General features: G+C 46.6%; 1 protein-coding gene across 5 annotated transcripts in view; it reads right to left on the minus strand.

Annotated features, from left to right (window-relative positions):
• Window positions 1-15,919, minus strand: part of RAPGEF1 (Rap guanine nucleotide exchange factor 1) — a 158,005-nt gene that overhangs the window by 38,957 nt on the left and 103,129 nt on the right. For 3 of the 5 annotated variants that reach the window (XM_049896942.1, XM_049896941.1, XM_049896940.1), the window contains 6 exons: window positions 14,319-14,407; window positions 13,426-13,578; window positions 12,840-12,963; window positions 12,184-12,367; window positions 10,557-11,057; window positions 4,642-4,844 (listed from right to left, as the gene is read on the minus strand). In XM_049896942.1, coding sequence (XP_049752899.1) covers window positions 4,642-4,844; window positions 10,557-11,057; window positions 12,184-12,367; window positions 12,840-12,963; window positions 13,426-13,578; window positions 14,319-14,407 — 1,254 coding nt within the window. Of the gene's footprint in view, window positions 1-1,933; window positions 2,093-4,641; window positions 4,845-10,556; window positions 11,058-12,183; window positions 12,368-12,839; window positions 12,964-13,425; window positions 13,579-14,318; window positions 14,408-15,919 lie in introns of all 5 variants that reach the window. The other 2 variants (XM_049896938.1, XM_049896937.1) reach the window with 2 other exon arrangements.

The following is a 15,919-nucleotide window of genomic DNA, read 5'->3' on the forward strand; positions in this document are numbered from 1 at the left end:
TTGTAGAAACTCTTAGGATAACTCACACTTACTTTTCTATTCATAGAGGGGAAAAAACAGTCAAAAGCTGGGATTATCTAAAGGCCAAGTTTTGCAAGATTTGTGAAGAGGGCTTGCCAGAGGTGCTTTCTTAGGAAACAGAGGACATCTGTGCAACCAGGCTTGGTGGAGAGGGGGTGAGGCGGTGTTTTAGCCTTTCTGTAGCACTTGCAGGTTTGCTGAGAGCTCTAAAAAGTTGTTGAGCTCTAGCACCCAATGAGACAAGGTATTTCAAGGCCCTCACAACAGGAAGGACTGTCTTAACCCTGGGCATTTCCAAAGGTGGAAACCAGCAAAATCAAACTGGGAACACGGGTTTGGACAAGTCTTTAAAAGTCACCTGGTTCAATCTCATCCCCTATAGAGGGGGAGAGAAAAGCCCACATAGGCTGAGCCATTTGTCTGAGTAATCATGCATAGAATTAAAAAGGCGGCCAGGACTAGAATCTGGAACTCTTATCACTAAAGTAATAAAGAACAAGAACCATAATAATATACTTTCTAAGCTTACTATAAGCTTGAAAGGTTCATATTATTTCATATAATCCTCACAATCACTCTGTGAGGCCAGGAAAAGAGAACCCCAAAGAAAAGAAATTGAGGCCTAGGAAGGATAAGGGAATTAGCTAAGGTCAAACAGATTTTGAGTGATATCCGAACTCAGCTCCATTCCAAAGGTCTTTCCACTGCTGCTCAGTTCCATTTTAACAGATTAAAGGGAGAATGGTGGCTGTTTTAGGTTCTTCAATGTAAACTCCAGTGCAAGATAACAGACCAGCACTGTGCCTCCTGAAGTGTTACTACCCTCTATGGGGGTGCAGTTGTTAAGTGCTGGCTGCTAACTGAAAGGTTGGCAGTTCGAACCCACCCAGTGGCTCTGCAGGATAAAAGACCTGGCCATCTGCTCCTGTAAAGATTCCAGCCTAGAAAACCCTATGGGGCAGTTCTACTCTGTCACATGGGGTCGCTATGAGTGGGAATCGACCTGACGGCACGGCACCCACAAACAACAACAGCAAAGCCTTAGTAGTAAACTGTTTACAAAAGTGGTTGCAACTCTTCCCCTTCCTATATCCTTTGCAACATGATTTAGCAGCAACATCCATCAAGAGATGGAGTCTCCTTCCCCATTCCCTGAATCTGGGCTGGCTCTGTGAGTTAACCAAGAGAATGCACTGGAAGTGACGAGGTGCCAATTCTGAGCGCAGGCCTTGACTTTCGTTTGTTTTCCTGGAACTCTGCCGGCTGCATGTGTGCAAGCCCTGGCTAGCCTGATGGAGGCTGACAGACCACATGCTTCACAGCCAGATTGGTCCGGCTGTCCCAGCTGAGGTCCCAGAGATGTGAGCAAGCCTAGTCAGAATCAGCCGTGCCTAGACCAGATCGGTACAATCACCCTAGTAATCTCTATCCTGAGCAGTGATAAATCGTCATTGTTGTTTTAAGCCACAAAGTTTTGGGGTGACTTGTTATGCAGCAAAAGGTAACTGATACAGCCCTCAAACTCAAAGTCCATCAAGTACGTGGTAAAGCTCGCTTTCCTTGGTCTTACTTCCTATGTGAGGATCTTTCCTTTTAAATACAGAACACTTACAGAGCTGAGCTAAAGCTCAATGTGGGATGAGAATAAAAAGGCCAAAACATCTCTGCCAGTTTATGTTATAATGATAATGCTCCAAACGTGGCTGCTAACTTTTCCCCATCTCTACCCCTCTCCACTGGATAATCCACGGTCCTTAAGGCCACAGACAACCAACCATACATGCCTTTCCCATCTAGGTGCCGGGATCCTGCAGGAGAGAACCAGCGAGGAGCAGCACACACCATCGGGAGGTACAGGTACAAATGATCACGTACACACATTTCCAAGAAAGAACGGCAGGTAGCGACTCACCGAGGGCACAGGTAAATTGCCGTGCCGGCTGAGAAAGGAGTTAGAGACGGATACACTGATGCCCTGAGTGGCACTGCCGTCCTCAGGCGTGAAGGTCACTTTAGTTTGCTGGACACAGTAGGAGACAGAGGAGAAGGAAGAAGCAGCATAGGAGGCCTGCTGAACAGAACGGACAAGAGATGACAGGGAAGAAGGGAGAAAAGCAGAGAAAAATCAAGCATATATATCATACATATATAAAGGCTATGTAGGGCAGCTACCTAATTCTGCTCAGGGGCATTTTGGACAGCGTAGCTTCGTGGAGTGGATCAAAAATACCTGCTGAAGGCTACCTGAACAAGAGGGTGCCTTCCTTCTCTTCCTTCTGACAGGTTGAAAAAGTTAACTTTCATACAAATTGTGTCCACTGGAAGTAGGCAGTAAGGTGGAAGGAGGACAAGCAGGCTTGGAGCCATACAGACCTGGGTCTGAATCCTGGTTCTGCCACTTAGTTAGGGCTTTGAGCTCCTCCTGTGTGGCAAGCATACTTGTGAGGTGACTCACACTTCATCAGAGTATCGGCTCGGAGTCAGGCTGCTTGGGCTAGAATCTGCACTCTGCCATCTATGAGCTGTTTGGCCTTGGGCACTCCCTAAAGCTCTCTGTGCCTCAGGTTTTTTATCTGTAAAATGGGGTAACAATGGTAGGATTGGACTCTGGGGAGGATTAAATGAGGTAATAGTTCCAAAGTACTTAGAGCTGTGCCTATCACAAAATATACAGGCCAACAGACAAGAATAATTATTATTACTATTTTATCTGTAAAATAAAATCTGATTCTGAGACGGAGCACACTGCCGAGCAGCCAGCACAGTGCGTGTCACGTGGTACGTCTGGCCTTAGTGAGAGTTGGCCTTGATTTCCACTTTTAGCTCTGGGCTCCGAAAAAGTCTCTCAGGCTGTTGAAGCCTCAGTTTACTTAAGATGGGCAAGATGGGAGCTGCAGCGAGGTTGTGTGAAGTCATACGAAAGCCCATGCTCACATGTGGAGGCATTCAACTCCTGGCATTCTCTGAGGGCCTCTCCAAGGTGCCTCTCGCCACTGCTGTCAGCTTGGTGTCAAGCCAGTGTGCTGCCCCAGGACGAGTGTTGATCCCAAGTGTGCTCGTTAGGGATCTGTCTCCAAATCCTCAGGGGCCTGTGGGATGTCCTGGTACCAAGAAGATGCCCAAGGATGGACGTGGGTAGGAGAGTCTAAAAATATTTCGAGTCAGTGAAACCTGGCTCAGCAGGGGTGTTCAATCCTCTCCGGCAGAAGCAAACATTTTAGGTGACGAGTTCCTAGGGCAGGCATTTATGCTTCCGTGGTAAAGATCCTCTTGTGAAACACTCTCGAGAGCGATTAAAATGCATATTTGGGCATTTGTGGGCTGGGTAGGGCAAATGGCATCAGTTTCATTTTGTAGATGAAGAACTGAGACCCAGAGCATAGCACATGTGACACAGCCAGTTAGTGGTAGAAATGGAACTTGAAATGAAATAAAAAGATGGCTTGGCCAGCACCGTGATATAGAGACTTCTGAGCCCATTCAATGTGGAAACTCCTGGGACTGGGCTGGGGCTTGACGCTTCACTACATAATTGTATAGTCCTCATACGACCACAGAGTCCCAAGCCCCAAAGCTTCTGAGGGCTGCAAGGAGTAGCCCAGGGATGCTTGTCCTCCCGTCAGTATCTGCTTCCACGAGAAGTCGGGGTAGCACCTTCGTGTCCTTTTGCAATGGATAAAAGATGGCTCTGCTACCCACGCCTGTCCCATCTCTTAATAAAAAACTACCAAACTGGCCAGCATACAAGCAAAATAGCACATTTAGCTCTGAAAAAGTTAAGGGTTTCCTTCTGGGATGTACTCTTCCTGGAGAGCATGGCTGGAGGATACGCTTTGATTCCAAAAACCTGACCAGAGTCCACTGGGTTAGTCAGCTGGTAGCAAAGGAAAAGAAGTACAGAGACCACAACAGCCTACCTGAACCGCCCAACCTGCCTGATCCCTGTACAAATTCCCACCTTTTACAGGCCGGCCACCGCAGGAGAGCCTGTTTTCTGTGCTGACTTTTGCTTCGTTATGTATATGAAAGTCCTTAACACGGGAGATGTTTTTTTAGAGAAGGGTGCTATGCCTGAAATACAACATGGCTCTGTATACAGCCATCCTGCTTTCAATAGAGCTTGTTTTAACTGGGCCATCCCTGGCCAGAACTGGACTATAAGTCACTCTATAGTCCATTTACCATTATGTAAATCAGGCTCACAGATGGCTGTACACAGACCAAGGCCTGTGCTTTGATTAAGTCCCTCCTTTCTGGGAGGTCTATGTTTGAGCCAAAGAAGAGAGAAAAAATACAAGAGACTGTCTGCAGAGAAAGCATACATTCTGAGTACAAGCCAGTCACAGCTGCATCAGGCTGTTGTGGAAAAGAAAGTTACCACCCTCTGCCACCAGGGTAGGGAGATAGCCAAGTGGGAGCCAGGCTGCAGTGAGCTGATTAGGAGGACGTGAAAGCACCTGAATGGGAGATGGCACGTCCAGCACACACGCCAAGGGCCCTGACGTGGAAGAGGATAGAGTTAAGCCTGCCCTCGAAAAGGATCATTCTAGTTCCTAGAGACCTGTCAGGATTGGAGATTCTGGTCACGAAGGGCAGATAAGAATTGAGGGGGCCACTTACCAGCTGCCGCTGCTTTGGTGGAAGAGCGGGAGGCGGGGCCAGCTCCTGCGCTGAGTCTCCACTGCTGAAGGAGTCATTGAAGCCGTACACTTCCATGAGGTGCTTGTTCTTCTGCTGGTAGATGTGCTCATTCTGTGGTGTCTGGTAGAACATGGAGGGTTGGGGCTCCGAGTAGTCCTCGAGCAGCTGCATGTAGGCCAGCACTGCAACACAGAGAAGGCAGTGGATGGCAGGAAGCCCCTCCAATTCTCGGCCGCACTCTGTTACTGAAGTGAGTGCAGGCTCAAGTGGGATTAGGCGCTACCACGCTAAGAGAACCCCCCAATCCTTCTCCTGGCAGCCAGGCAGTCAGGGTGATTTCCTTAGGAAGCACATGGGGCACTTCACTCCTGTGCTGAAAACCCCCTGGTGGTTTCCAGCCATACTCTATGAGTGACACTATGGCTCTGAAGGGGCTCACGGGGCTCAGTAGAGCTGGTCAATCCCAATTTGTGCCATTCCCTGCTTCTCTTACCCTGCTCTAGCTACACTATCTTCTCTCAGCTCCTGGAACAAACACCCTTAGGGATTCCTGTACGTGCTGTTCCTGCTGGTCCAAATGCCCTTCCTCCGATCCTCCTAAGGCCAGCTGTTTGCTTTATGGCTCAGTTTATGTTCACTGAGAGGCTCATAAGGATCAGCCCCGTCCCCATTAGCCTCCAGCTGGGTCCCTCACTTGCTTCCTTCTTAGCACTTCCCATATTTATAGTTATCTGTGGGCTTTCTTCATGCCACCCATTTTACTGAGCACCTAGTTTATGCTAGGCACTGACCAAGATGCTGGGATCAGACAGTGGCCAGCAAAACAAATCCACTGCCCTTGTGGAGCTGGCATTCTGCTTAGGGAGACAGACAATCGACAACCATGGTGGATGTCCGGGAGAAAACGAGTCCCATGGAGAACAGTAAAGCAGGGTGGATGGGGGTGCTACCCTAGATATGGATGAGCCACGTGAAGATTAAGGCGACAGCCTTTCACACCATGTGTGATACAAAGGCCCAAGGCTGGGAAGAGGGCCAAGGAGGGCAGAGCACAGCTGGCATGGGGAGACTGAAAGGAGGCGAGGCTCCACTAGGCAGGGGCCAGCTCAGGGGGCTGTGTGAGCACAGCCAAGGATGCAGGTTTTATTCAGAACATGATGGAAACCCATCACCGAAGGGTTCTACTCAGGGTGTGTCTGGAGCTGATTTATGTCTTGAGAAAACCACTCTGGGTCGCTGTGGGTGTTTAGGTGAGAGACCACAGTTGGATTGTTGGAGGTGGTAAGAGGTAGCTTGGTTCAGGATTTATTTTGAAAGTAGATCCAATAGGATTTACTACTGCCTCCCCCTCAAGAGTTGATGTTACATGAGGGCAGGGACTAGGTCTGTGTTGGTCACTGCTGTGTCATTAGTGCCTGGCATGAATATTTACAGAACGAACGAGTGGAAGGAACACATGTCCGTCAGCATTTGTCCCCAGCAACTTGCAAAGCCAGAAATAACTGTATCAGGCTAGAGCCCCTGGGGTATGTCTAGTAAAGTACCTACTGGGTACACAAAAAATTCAACTCTCCCCTTTCAGCTGAAAGGCCTCAGAACATCCTAGGGAGAAGGGCAAAAGGTAAGGAAAAAAGAGCTTACTTTCAAACATATGCACTGTGCCCTGTCCTCCCTAAAAATCCATTCAGAAACCCCAAACCTTCCCATCCCTGCAATCTTATGCTAAGCTACTGCCTCACGGTGGAGCTGCCTGCACCAACACAGCCGCCCAGTGGGCAGGCCAGGCTTGCCTGCTCAGTGTGGCACCACCAACAAAGAGACTTCTGCAGCCAAAAACAGCAGGGACCTCACCCGCTGGGGAGGTGAGAAGGCAGTAGAACAAAGAGCTCAGCTGTCACGTCTTGGTGATCTCATCCTCGGCAGGCACCTTCTCTCTGAAGCAGGTGCGGAGCCCTCAGCCCTCACGCGGGGGCATCAGCGTACACTTTACTTGTGATATTTTAGTGTTTAGGATCTGAGCCTCACCACCCACATAATTAGGTCCTTTTGAATACTCCAGACCCTGGAGTCCACAAGGTTCTGGGAGACATGATAGTTTGGGGCTGACTGTGCACAGCACAGCTCTCCTGATGTCCTTTATGAAGCTGTGAGGGTAGAGGTAAGCACAGGCTCCGTCTTCAGTCCCATTCACATGGACCAACGGACCCACACTTGGCATCCTCCACAAGAGAGTCTCAGTCAAGGCAGGCACCTGTTAGATACGTTTCCTGAAATGGTGTACTGTCTTTCCTTTCTCTAGGTAGTGGAGGAAGCTCCTAGCTATTAGGATATTCACATACACACTGTCTGTAATGATCTGTAGAGAAAAGGCACTGCTATGCCTCCTTGACACACTGGTTAAGAACGAACACTGACATACATACGGAGTTGCTGCACGCACACTAAGAGGAATGGAAAGTGACAATGAGAGCTGGGAAGAAAAAGGGGCCTCAGGTTTAGAAACAAAGGAATTTAAGTTGGTGTGTGGCAAGCACAAGCAAGGAGGCATTATAAATTACTGTCCCCTCGGATACCGTCTCAAAGCGCTAGGAGCAACTGTTGCGTGGGGCTGACATTCAGATTCCAAGAGAAAGTCTCAAGGATAGTTGTGCAGTACTCACTTTTGTATTTTCAAGTAACCACAAAGTCAGGGGCTTAACTGGAGACCTGAACTAGTCAGAAAATTATAGGACAGAGCTGCTTCACTAAGGAGGACAATCACAAAGGTAGGGGATTTATCATTTTCTTTCCTGCATCTCATTTCAGGTCCAGGTATGTAGGAAATCCCCTCTTTTTGGGTATGTCTTTTTGGCACCCTGTGCTGAAAAAGGGGGTTCAAAGTCACATTTTAATAATAAATAAGAGTTCTTATTAGCTCCACTCAGCCCTGCGTGGGACCCGACCTTAGAGGCACGCAGAACGAGAACATGGTTCCCACACAAGGTTAGCTGCCCTTACTGCTAAAACCAAAGTGCAGCCCTCGGCTCCCCTCGCCCTCACAATGCTTTGTCTTTAACAAGGCACAACCAACATCACTAACTTCTAGAGGAAGATGCAAGCCTGTGAAAACCATCCCAAAATGTCTACTAACTGCTCCCTTAAAAGACTAAACCACCTTCTTCTGCCTGGCCCAAATAGAAAATTTGAGTAAAACTATAATCTTTCCAGAAGGTCTCTATGACCTCTTGATGGTTGAAGTCCTTTTAGAGACCTGTTGACCAAGCATGGAGAAACAGCAGTAATGTTTCACAACCTTTCAGAAACATGGAGGGCCAGGCAATTTCAAAAGTAGCCCAGTACAAAGGCTCAGATACTAGAGCAGCCGACATCATTCGGAAGGTTCAGCAGGCCCGTGCTCCTGAGCGCACCCAGAATGGTGGGGTCTTCAGGTGTCTACCTAGCACAAGGGGCTCGCGTGACTGCCCTTGGCGAGCGGAGCCAGGGACACTCATGCCTTCAGAGGATCTCCAAAGGATGAAGACATTCTATGACATTGAAATTGCATGTATCTGAGGCTTGTTCAGCGTTAGCAAATACAAAGCATAGTTATTATCTCATTCTTCCCTCAAATCAACTTTGTGAGGTGTTTTCCAGGGGGAATTTTGGAGTTGCAGACTGTAACTCTCCCAGAGTTCCTGAAGGAAGTAAACAGCAGGCTCAAGACTACAATCCAAGCCTTAGGACGCCTTCAGTTTAGGGTACAGAAAAGACTACCCCGCTGCATGGGGTCACTGCACTAAAACTGGGCAGGCTTATTCAAAAAAGGCTGAAGCCCTTTCCACTTAGTAAGGGAGGTAGTAGTGTAACATCTTGGTTAAAACATTGGCTCCGGGACCACAAAGGCCTGGGTCTGAATTCTGGATTTGCCACCCTCTTGCATGTTGATCTTGGGCAAGTGGCTTCATTCCTCTAAGCTTCAGTCTCTTCCCCTCTAAAATGGAAAATAATGCCCATCTCACAGGTAGTTGTAAGGATTAAAAAAATAGAGTATGTAAAGCTTTAGCTCAGGGTATGTCACAACTTAAACTATTATTAGTTTTCAAAAGGTCTGCGGGCACAAATGCTACAGGCATTGATGGATGGGATAAAGCATCAAAATAGATACATAAATTAACAGAAAATTATTTTCAGCCACTGAAGGCTTGAGGCTGTTCAAAAAGATGAAAGGATGCCCCCTTCCCTTCCCCTCTTCACAGCCCTTTAGCATGAGGAGGGTGACTGTGGCTGGCACCTGCTCTAAAGCCGGCAGAGTAAGGGCTTGCCTGCCCCACGGCAGCCAGCACCTTGCGCTGTCACAGCATGAAATGCAAGCCTGCCCTGCATTTTGAGTTCAGAGGTATCCTGGAAAAGGAAAGAGGTGAGCCTAAAACAGAAAGCCGCTCAAGTCAAGGTGAAGATGGTGGAGGAGAGAGGACAGTAGCTTTTTGCACACTTCCACATGCCGAAGGAGCACCACGGAGGGAAACATCCGGCGTTGCTGTTTGTAGCCCCCTCTGCTTAGTGCCCTGGTTTTTAATGAGCAAATTTAAGGAACAGATGGGAAGGACTTCATTAGCCCTATAGGGCCAGGTCTCCCCCAGCTGGGGGACCACACCACTGAGGTCATTACGTAAGGAGGGCAACACCCAGTGAAGAGCTGGGAGCACATTACACCATCAGCTGCACCTCCTACTGCTTTCCTTCCCCTGACCGCCCAGGCAATCCTCGGGACAAACCCTGCTAGTCTGAGAAGCTAGGGCTTCCTTTTTCTGAGAACGGAGGGGCTCTCATTTGGGAATTTGGAATGGAGATTCAGTCCCTAGCTCACTGAAGTCCTCTGCTGGATGCTTCAATTGAGGTCAGGGAGTCCAGCAGCTGGTCACATTCACACCAGAATGGAGAGAGCTGGTCAGCCCGAGAAGAGTAAAGCAGAATTGTGTTTGTGAATTCCGGGAGAGGATGGGGACAGGGAGAGAGACCCAGGAAAATCTATGGTGTGGACTAGTTAGGGGAGCTAGCAGAAAATAAAATTTTCACTAGGAAAGCATTCAAAATACAAATATTTCAGAAGGTCAGCTCTCTTCTGGGCTCTAATAATATCAGAGTGTAAAATGTCTGATCCATGAAGTGTCCTCAGCTACTCCTGCTAACCAGAAAACCAAATCCATTGTCATCGAGTTGATTCTGACTCATTGTGACCCTACAGGACAGAGCAGAACTGCCCCATAGAGTTTCCAAGGAGCATCTGGTGGATTCGAACTGCTGACTTTTTGGTTAGCAGGCATAACTCTTAACCACTGCGCCACCAGGGCTCCCTGCTCCTGCTCAGCAACTTCAAATTTCATGTCCTTATTTGAGCTCGCTGTTTTCAGCGCCTGCAGACAGAGGGCAGGGCCAGCACCCAGTTATGTTTCTCTAAACAGCCACCTTGCGTACTTGCAGGAATGCTCAGAAAATTAGCATGTGCTAGGAAATTTCTATTTTTAAAATCCAAATTTCTACTTTGCTTTCTGCAGGTGTTGCAGGAAGGCTGCCCTGACTGCCACGCCGCTCTGTCCCTGTGTGCTCAGGGGAGAAGGGTCAGTGCCTCCCACTCTCAAGCAGAAGGAGCACTCTGGGTTTGTGGGGCTCTGGCCGAAGCTTTTACAGAGACCACAGGAGAGGTCAGCTTATCAGGCTTTTAAAAATTTTGGTTTTTAAAAATGGTCACCAGTATTGAGAAATCACAGCTTCCAGAAGTGTCTGAGTACCTGCGGTCCTATCTTTTATGAAACAATGAGGCCCCTGATTTGGTTCTGGCCTAATGTAGGAATAAAACATAACACCAGTTCATGTTACAAAATGTGCTTCCTTAAAATAGCTCAACTAAAGCTTACTGTGTTTGTTTTTCTTCTCTGGGAGAGGTGGTGGTTTTTCTGGGTCACCCGTTGAATCTGGAACAGTGAAATCACCCACAAACTCGACAGGGGCCGGGGACCCTCCTTGCTGAAAGGGGAGAATGGCAGCAAAGGGTGTGAAGGGGATGGACTGGACTGAGGCTGGCATCTGCAGGTCATCCTCGGAGATGTTGTCATACTGCGAGGGGTGCCGCTCGTAGGATACCCTGCGGCCAGAGCTGTCCGTGGTCTGGGAGGCTGCACTCCGGCGCTTCTTCTCTGGGAGAGCAGGCGGTGTGTCTGTCTGCTGCCCCAGGGCCAAGGGCCCCTCTGGCTGTGGACAGCTGCCAAGAGGCAGCTGGAAAGGATGGCCAAGAAATGGAGACCCAGACTCCCCCAAGGACTCTGGCAACGGGCTAAGGTTACAGGCCACTTGCTGAGGTATCTGGTCTGCGTTAGAGAGGTCTTGCTGGAGGAATTCATAGTCAGGGTCATAGTGATCTGCATTCACAACAGGGGAAAAAAACATCTGTTACCACAAGGTCCCACAGAAAGAAACAACCTCACTCTTCTTCCCTTTTCCAGTCTTGTTCAGTACAGCAGGGCGAACACATGTCCTTGGTCTCATCCGTACAGGGGTCTCACCTTACTGTATATTCTTCATCATTTTTCCCTGACTATAAAAGTAAAACACAGGACAATACCACTGTTTGCTCTACTATTCTTTGTATTTTTCTAATTTCTTACTTAAAAACACATGGCCATTGTAGAAAATATGGAAAGCAAGCTATATCAAGAAAATAAAAATCACCCATAATCCCATAATCTAATTACAATCACAGCCTGCATTTTGATGTATTTCTTTAAAGTCTTTTTTTCTAGGACTTTTTTTCCATTTATTTATATATCACAAGTGATTTTTAATAGCTACGTATTATTTCACCAAATGAATGTATTATATAATTCATCCAATTTCCCACCAATGAGTATTTCAAGTGTTTCTAGTATTTTACTACTCCTAATAATGCTGAGATTAACCTCCTTGGACAGAAATCTTGTCACAAATCTCTCATTGTGTTGTTAGAATAAATTCTTATTGGTGTAATACCTAGTTCCAGGGATATTACAGCTTTGTGCTCTTTAAACCTATTGTCAAACTACCTTTCCTACAGTCACGCAAACATAGCAGCACGAATTCAGCACCTATGAGATGTTACCACATGCTGCCAGCTTGCCTTTAACTTCCAGCAAATATTGTCAGGGGCTGTCCCCCTTTGTCTCCAGCTCTGAGCACAGACGGCTCTTAATTTTGGTAAAGAGAGTCAAATTGCACACTGACAGATTAACAGTAACAATAGCTACCATTTGAGTACTATGTGGTTTCACATTGTTACTTCAGGTAAACTTTCAACCTCTTTGAGACGCAGATATTGTTATCCTCATTTTGTAGATGAGGAAACTGAGGCTCAGCTTTTAAATGACTTTACCAAGGTCATCAAGCCCATGACTGGCCTACCTGGGATTTGAACCCAGGACAGCATGACCCCAAAGAAACCATCGAGAAATAATGAGACAGAATGAGGACGTCTGCCCAAGCAGAGTGGGGTGTGAGAGGCCTATAGCTCACCTAGTGTTTCACAGCTTGTGTTCCGGGAGCACTGCCCACTGTCCCTGTCCAGAGAGGACAGCTGCTCGTCTGACTTGCTGAGCTTGCCTATGCTGCTGCAGGGGGAAAGGCGAGGGGACTCTCCACCGTATGAGTGGCTGCCTCCTGACAGGCGTCTCTGTGTGTAACAGTCAACGTCAAAATCCTCAGGTGGAAAAATAAACAAACAAACCCAGTCACTTCTGAGAAGTGGTGGCAGAAAACAGGGAAGAGGGAATCGGTACATTAACTTAGAGAAGGAAACGCTACCAAGCTCGGAAACCTATTGGAAACTCCCATCTTTGATGTAAGCGATAGAACAATGTATCTGTGACTAAAGCGAAAGAAGCCTTTAGAAATTCTGAGGGTGCGCGGCAAGACAAGTTCCTTAGGCTGGACTCAGCTGTCCTCAGGAAATGCCCCTTTGAATCCAGTCTCCTTTCCCCACTCCCCATATGGGAACTTCTACCATGTCTTGGAGAGAGAAGGATGACTAAGAAGACTTCAACCTCTCCAATAGTGATCCTCTCATTCTGACTAACAGCAGGGTCTGAAGACCACTTGGTTTCTTGCAGCTTTAGGAACCAAATCCCAGAACTCAAACTCTTCCTGTGCCTTTTCAGACAGGGCTGCATTACCTGCCTATTAATTCCTACAGGCAAACTGGAGCCACTGGTAGCTCGGCTCATGGGGGCCACTACAGCCACTCGGGTAGGGGATGGAGCCGACTGTCTTTTCTTGGGTGGCAATGCTGGTGGAGGGCTGAAACAGACAAACAACGCCAATCAAATCAAACAACTCAAACAAAAATTTCTTTACAAAGATATTAGGTTACAGAATGTGGAATTCCTTCATTATTAAACTCTCGCACACCTAGTTTCCATTCTTTCAACTCCTGCCCCGCTCCCTTTCTGCTAAAATCAAGTCTCCAATGGCAAGAAAAAAAAAAAATCTAAAATAAGAAAAAACCCTTTTTTCCCCTTTAATAGAATACATTGTACCAGTTTTCACTTGGCTAAGGCTAAGGCTAAAAGGCAAGGGCAATAAGACTTTAGGTCAAACTTTCAAAGTTTCTAAAGAGCAAGGGATTGAGCTCTCAGTTCTTATCCTAACCATCTTCTTGTTTTGCTCACTCTACCTCTTCATTCATCAAATTATATCATAAATAGTTGGCAGTGGGGGTAGGTGCCAGAAAAACAGAAATTAGTGTGATAGCATCGTTACCTATTATCAACCACCCGGATGCCAGGTAAAGGGGGCTTGGGAGGTGCGACCTCTTCATCCATGGAGTCTGGGAGCAGCTCAGTCGACTGCGACATCCCAGTTGTCTTGTTTAGAATCTCCATCTCTCGATCTGTCAGGGGGAGCTCAGACTGGCTGAAGAATGTAAAAGAAGCTGGGGTTACAGGAGGTCCTGAAAGGGTTATAATGAATGGGACCAGAGCAAGGGGATGATGGGGGTGGGGACAGGCTGTGGAGCAGGAGCTCTCAGTACAACAGCACTGGACTCCAGCTCAGACGAAGTTTCAAATCTGGTTTGATCCCTAATGGGATTTTGGCCAAGTGCCCCACTCTCTGCATGTCAGCTTCCTCATCTGTAAAAGGAATCTTTAGACTGAATGACCTAAAGCCTCCCTAAAATGCTCCAAATTTATGTTTCACATTTTTACTAGGGGCTTGTAGTAGAAATTATTGCCATACATTAAAATGGTCCATTGCTACCCTCGGTTTATTTTCTTGGTAAAGATAATATTATAAAAACTTAAATGCTCACAAGCCAAATCTCCAAAATGCAACCCTAAAAGGGTCTCTCGAATTATGAAATGAAGTTGGTCAGGAAAGCACTGGTGCGTGTCACTGTACGCCCTCACACACTGACCTCAGAAAGACGCATATTCAGTATTTAAGCTTGGAACAGGCAATACTCCAAAATGTGTGTGAAGTATACACATTTTAAAGTAACACAGACCCTCATCCAGAACTTATTATTGAAAGAGGAAGTACAGGCCCCACACAGTCTACCCAACGTGGGCTACCCGATTTGGCTCGCATTCTTTCTCAGGTGTAGACTTTGCAACTGAATACAGCAGTGACCAGAAGGTTTCGTCAGCACTCACCTGTCAGGTTTGCAGGCCGGGGAGCTGGGCTTCACTGGGCTTGTTGGAGATGGATGCCCCTGCTTCTCGATGGTAAGTCTGACCAGCTCCTACACCCCACACAAAAGAAGAGCAATGAGGCACAGGAAAGTTGCTTTTCATCGCTGATTTTTCACAACAAGGTAGGTCAGTTGTCTGTCCTCCACTGCTGCGTCTCGTTTTTGTGCCTACAGATTCCCCACACACCATAAATGCAAGTGTTATTTGACTTAGGTACTCTGCATGACTTCCCAAAATGTCCCCTACCCTCCAAAAATACCTTCATAGCATGCTAGACATTTCAGATGCACAAAGGCACTTCCTCTTGGAAGGGGGAAATGAAAAATCCCACTGTCTCAAAATGACTAAGTTTTTCACACAAACTAAATTCCCAGTAGAATAAATTTCCAGTCACTTTGTGGGGGAAGGACTACTTTTCAGTTTCCTAACGCCACTATATTGTATGCATGATGATGTCCAATAATGATGAAATCTCTGGCTTCAGGAAGGGGTGGTTTCCCAAAGTGAGCTGGTCACGGGGGTGTGGTGGCAGCTGGTACCCCACGATGAACTGGTTGAGGATCTCTGTCAATGAACGGAAAGTTAAAAACATTTTACCCAGCAGAAGATGTGTCTTTAGAATCACTAAAATACCAGGGGTAAATGAATAAAGGAGTAAAATACAAAGAAGGAAAAGCAAGCATTTTCAAATCACAGGTGTAAAAAAAAAAAAAAATGAAGTGGTCAGGGCCTATTTGTTATTTTGTTCAGTTAGAATGCATTTTTCCAGTTTAATGAGTTTTGACAATTGCATATACCCATGTAACCACTACCCAAAAAATACAAACACTTCAATCACCCTGTCCAGTCAATCTGCTCCAACTCAATCATTTTTTAACTTCTAATTTTTTTTTTGTCTGAAGAGCACTTTTACATCTGTCTTCTTTTCTTAAATAGCTTTATCGATACACAATTCACATGCCATAAGAAATCACTCACTTAAAGTATACACGTCAATGGTTTTTAGTATGCCCAGAGTTGTGTCACCATCAATATAATCAATTTTAGAATACTTTCTTCTCTCCAAAAAGAAGCCCTGTATCCATTAGCAGTCACCCTCATTTATCGCCAGCCACCAAGTCCTTTTGCTCCTTTTCGTTGCTAAGTAGTTTTCCAACGTATGTACACTCACGATTCATCTATTCTCCTGTGGATGGACGTCTGGATAGGACCTACTTGTGTTTGAGGAGCCTTTCAGCATAAACACCTATTTCTACAGTTACAGAAGAGGCAGCAATGGATGCAAGTGGGTAATATAGAAGCATGTTCCTAAATCAGAGACTGCAAAGTCTGTTAAAACTCAAAAAACGTACACACAAAAAATGCAAAACATGTGACAGGCAAAGGGCAAGGGCTGTTTTAAAAAAAAAAAAAAAAAACTCAATACTAGAAAAAAGATGAACACACCAAATGAAATATCAAAGAAGAAATTCACAAATGTAAATACCAATTATCAATAAGCATACCAGCTTCCCCAGCTCCCCCAGCTCTGCTGATAATAAGATAGAATCTTCCAGACACAG

Source organism: Elephas maximus, chromosome 9 (genome assembly GCF_024166365.1).
Source record: "Elephas maximus indicus isolate mEleMax1 chromosome 9, mEleMax1 primary haplotype, whole genome shotgun sequence".
Classification (NCBI taxonomy): domain Eukaryota; kingdom Metazoa; phylum Chordata; class Mammalia; order Proboscidea; family Elephantidae; genus Elephas; species Elephas maximus.